The sequence below is a fragment of the Monoraphidium neglectum genome (assembly GCF_000611645.1).
Source record: "Monoraphidium neglectum strain SAG 48.87 unplaced genomic scaffold scaffold04407, whole genome shotgun sequence".
Classification (NCBI taxonomy): domain Eukaryota; kingdom Viridiplantae; phylum Chlorophyta; class Chlorophyceae; order Sphaeropleales; family Selenastraceae; genus Monoraphidium; species Monoraphidium neglectum.
Window position 1 is genome coordinate 1 of NW_014009222.1, and position 4,527 is coordinate 4,527.

The 4,527-nt window shown below is 69.4% G+C and overlaps 1 protein-coding gene across 1 annotated transcript; it reads right to left on the bottom strand.

Annotated features, from left to right (window-relative positions):
- Positions 1-3,261: 3,261 nt before the first annotated feature.
- MNEG_14328 (hypothetical protein) lies at positions 3,262-4,118 on the bottom strand (the record flags this gene model as incomplete). Its single annotated transcript, XM_014037200.1, has 3 exons — positions 3,262-3,468; positions 3,752-3,856; positions 4,068-4,118. The coding sequence occupies 3 exons, from the start codon at positions 4,116-4,118 to the stop codon at positions 3,262-3,264; spliced, it is 363 nt and encodes a 120-aa protein (XP_013892654.1).
- Positions 4,119-4,527: the final 409 nt, after the last annotated feature.

The window sequence follows — 4,527 nt, forward strand, 5'->3', positions numbered from 1 at the left end:
GGGCGGCGGCGCGGCGCGCCGGGCGTCGGCGGCGGCGGCGCTGACGCTAGGCAGGAGCCTGATTGCAAAAGGAGGCAGCGGCCTCAAGAGCATCGGCCGCCGCGCGCCGCGGCAGCCCCAGGCCGCGGCGGCCCCAACAGAGGCGCCGCTGACAGCGGCCGCGGCGGCGCCCGCTGCGGCGGAGGCTCCAGCAGCGGCCGCCGCTGCGGGCGCCGCGCCACCGGGCGGCGGCGTGGCGCACCGGGCGCCGGCGGCGGTCGCGCTGACTTTTGGCAAGAACCTGATTGCAAAAGGGGGCAGCGGCCTCAGAAGCCTCGGCCGCCGCACGACTCCGCAGCCCCAGGGCTCTGCAGCCCCAGCGGGCGTGGAGTTGTCTATAGCGGCGGCGCCAGTAGCGGACGCTCCTGCGGTCACCGCGCAGCCAGACGGCGGCGCGGCGCGCCACGCGCCCAGCAGCGCCGGCCGCCTCGGCGCCGGGAGCGCCCGCCTGGCGCGCGCGGCGGTGGCGCTCGTGCCCGCATCCCTTCGCTCTTGGGAGGGGCGGCCCGGCGGCGTCCTCTTGGCGGGCGGGCGCGGTGTCAAAGCGGGCAAGGCGGCCGGCGGCCCGGGGCGGGACGCACTGAGCAGCAGCGCGTCCAGTGACGCGGCCCCAGAGGCGCCCGCCGCCGTGGTGGTGCTCGCGCCGCCGCGCAAGCCGGTGTATGCTGAGTGCGGCACGCAGACCGCGGTGACGGGCGTCACCCTCTCCCGGCTCAACCGCAGCGCGGTGCCGGCTTAGGCGCGTGCGCCGCCGCCCCTGGGCCCCCCTTCTCCTGCAGCCGCCAGGCGGCCCGCAGTCGCGGCGCCGCGCCAAGGCGGGGCGGCGGGCAGCCGCAGGTTTGCGGGCTGTGCCGAAACACGGATGAAAAGGCGGCTTTGAAAGGGGCCGGCCGCGCCCGGGCGGCCGCGGCGTTTTGCCCCTGCGACACAAGGGGGTGTCGAAAGTTTGATAGGCGACGGAGTGGCATTCCAGGAGACGGCCCCGGCGGCGACCACGCGCCGGGCCCGCACTGCGTTTTGTGTCGAGGATTGAGGGGGAGGGCCCCCCGTCTGCGCCCGTGCAGCCCTCTGCGCGGGTTTGTGCGGCTGCTGTGCCGGGCCCCGCGCCCTCTCCCTCTCACGCACGCCCCCCCCTTCGCGCGCCGCGGCCGGCTCCGCTGCGCCGTCGCAGTTGGGGGTGGCTGATGCTCACGGACACCCAAATCTGCTACTCTGGAGACTTTTTCCAACTTCCGGCTCTGCAGCACAGCCAATGCCGCGAGGACCCCTTTCGGGCGCTTGCACTGTCCAGCGGGGTGTGTGCGCCGCCAGCGGCGGACGCCGGCGGGCATCCGCCGGCACGCGCCTGCCTGCTGGGGCGCTGACAGGCCCGTTTTTGGGTACTGAGCACCTGATTTCGATGCTACCTGCTCAAACAGCCTGTACCCTGCCGCATTGACATACGCTGGCCCCTGCTCACTCACGCGCGCGCCGCGGGGGCCTCGCGCCGCCCGGGCAGCTGACGGCCACGACTGCGGGCGGGCCGCGGCCTGCGCGTGGCGGCTCTGTGCCGTTATTTTGCCGCACGACAACTGCCAAAGAGGCGCGTTCGCGCGAGCGCACGTATTTGGTTCCACACACACATGTGTGCCTCTGGGATGCAAAAATGCGTCAGCGCACCTACACACACATGCGCGCGCTTGCTCACATGTGTGTGTGCTTGTTTGGACCTGATAGGAAATGCTTGTTTGGATCTGGTAGGAAAAGAAGCGACATTTTCCCCTTCGCAACCCCGCCGCTATTTTTCGCCAACACCAGCAACCGCTGCCACCGCCGCTGAATGCCAGAACCTTCCCCTTTGAGCGCCCCAATCTCACTCACCGGCATTCTTCACGGGCGCCATAGCACATGTACTGCGGCAGTACACACACCTCAGCCGCTGGGTGCGCTCGCTGGGGCGTTTGAACCTGTGTGTGCGGCCGCACAACTTGCTCGACGGCGGCCTGCGCCCCTCCTTGACGGGCCCGGGTATCCCCTTCCCACCCTCGACCCAAGGGGCTGCGTTCCCCAGCGGCTCCCGCCGAACCCTTTCGTTCGGCGCCGCGTCATGTCACGATGCTGGCGGCGCCGCCGCTCGGATGGTATTGGATTCCACAGACAGGCAGAGTGTGGGGCAGCTGGCCAGGAGCCGCCCCGCGAACGCAGCACTACTTGAACCAACCCAACGCCAGCGCCAGCGCCCGGCGGCACACGCCCGTCGCGCCGCGCCGCGCCGCGTCGCGCAGTGCGGCGCCGTCCGGGCGCTGCTCGCACCCCCCCTGCTTCGCCTCATTGTATGGCGCCTTGTGCCTCCCTGCCACCCCCCGCAACCGCGAGAGCTGCCGGCCTCTTGGCGGCGACCACCACCCCCTCCCCCTCCCCTCGTGATTGTGCCACACCCTGTCGTCGTTCACGCGCCCGTTCCCGACGCCCGGCCCGATGTGTGATCAGACCCTCCAAGTCATCTGTAACCCGCATCTGTCACTGGCATGGCCCTGGGGCTGCGTTGTGGCTTGAGGCGTGACGGGGGCAGCTCTGGGGTTCTGCGGGGATAGTAAGAACGGGCGGCTTCCAAAACCTGCCGTTGTGCGTCTGGCGGAGCCGCCGAGTTGTGCGCCGGCGGCCACGCCCCTCGGTCCTCTGCCCCCGCCCTGCCAGGTTCTGTCCGCAGATGTGAATTGTGGAAGCGAGGCGCCCCCACGCTGCGCCACGCCTGGCCGGCTCCAGGGGTGCGCCCCGGGCCGTGCCCTCCCTGCGTTTGAGCGGCGTCTCAGGGCCTGCAACCGCTGGCTGGGCTAGGCGCGCCCCCCCTCCCTCAGCCGCCCTAGTGTGGGGTTCTGCCCCGCCGGCCCCTGCCAGGGGGGCGGTCCCAGCAGGCATTGTCGGGGCTCCATTTTCAGGTTTACAGTCACAGGATTTCATCACGAAAAACGGCAGGCACAAGTAATTGCTCACACCACTCCTGCCGCTGGGGCACCCACGCGGAGGCGGGCGCCAACCTGCGCGCGGGACGGGCCCCGCGATTCGCGAGCGGGGGCATGAGAGGCGGCGCCGCCGTCCGGCCAACCAACCAACCTCACACCAGCGGCCGCCGTCGCTTGCACGCGCCAAGCCTGTACGCCCCCCCTCTTAGAGGAAAATCATGCTACCACTTCCTACGATTCCTCGAGGCCGGATCTCAGGTATTTGATCTGAGATCTCAGATCACAGCTCGACCTTCACGCCGCTGTCCTCCGCCGCCGCCTCCTCCTCCTCCTCGTCCTCCTCCTCCTCGTCCTTCCCGCCCTTCTTCCCCTCGTCCTTGCCGCCGCCGCTGCTGCCCCCCAGATCGCTCTCGTCCTCCGGCTCAACCTCCAGTGCCGCCACCCCCAGCTCCCCCTGGAGTACCTTGTACATGCGGGACACAAAGTCCTGGGGAAGAGGGTAGGGTGTGTGTGCGTGTGTGCGTGTGAGTGTGGCCGGGGTGGGAGTGGGCTCGGGAGCCCCTGGCGGCTGATGGGCGCGGCTGATGCACCAACACACGCGCATACAACAAGACACGGACTCACAGCCACAACCACGCGTGCGCCAACCCCCCCCCATCCGCCAACCACTCACACACGGACGCATCCAAAAGGCGCGCCGCCACGCACGCGTGCCCAGTCAACATGACGTCATCAAGGCATCACCACCTCCGACCCCGCCCTCCCCCCACCTTGGGGTCCTCCAGGCTGTAGCCGCTCTCCAGCAGCGCCGTCTCAAACAGCAGCCCCGCGCTCTGGGCCGCCGCCGTGTCGTCCTTGTCAGCCGCCACCTTGTCCTGGGGTGTTGGGGGGGGGGGGGAGGGTTGGGAGGTGAGAGAGATGGTATGATGCACGTGTGTGTCATGTTGCATGCATGGTTTGTGACAATGACGATGACGCAAAGAAGACAATAATGTGTTCGTGTGTGTGTGTGTGTGTGTGTGTGTGTGTGTGTGTGTGTGTGCAGGGGTGATAGAGGGTGTGGGTGGGCATGCGGTGCATGTGCACAAGTGCGTTCCAGTGGTTGTGTCGCTGCGCGTGCTCGCGTTCGTCTGACATCACAGTGACATCGTCCGGGCGCGGGCTGACGTACACGTGAGACCAATACACAGCTGCCGGGCCACCAACAGCGGCCGCCCCCTGGGCCCTCACGACCTGCTGCCCTCAAGACCGCCGCAGGCGCTCCTGCCCCACGGGCGCGTGCGCGGCTGCGGCGCACGCCGGGCGCGCGGGCATACGAGGGGGTTGGGTGTGGGAGGGGTGCGGGGTGCGGCCCAACGCGCACCAGCAGTGCCTTGATGAGGGGGTGGCGGGGGTTGATCTCCAGGGAGCGCTGGTTGCGGATGTAGGAGGGCACGCTGTCCTTGTCCCCCAGGGCCTGGGGGGGGTGACGGGTGGGGTGAGGGCATGAATGGGTGTGTTGTGTGTGTATGGGTGTATGCGGTCGTGAGAGTGTGTGTGTGTGGGG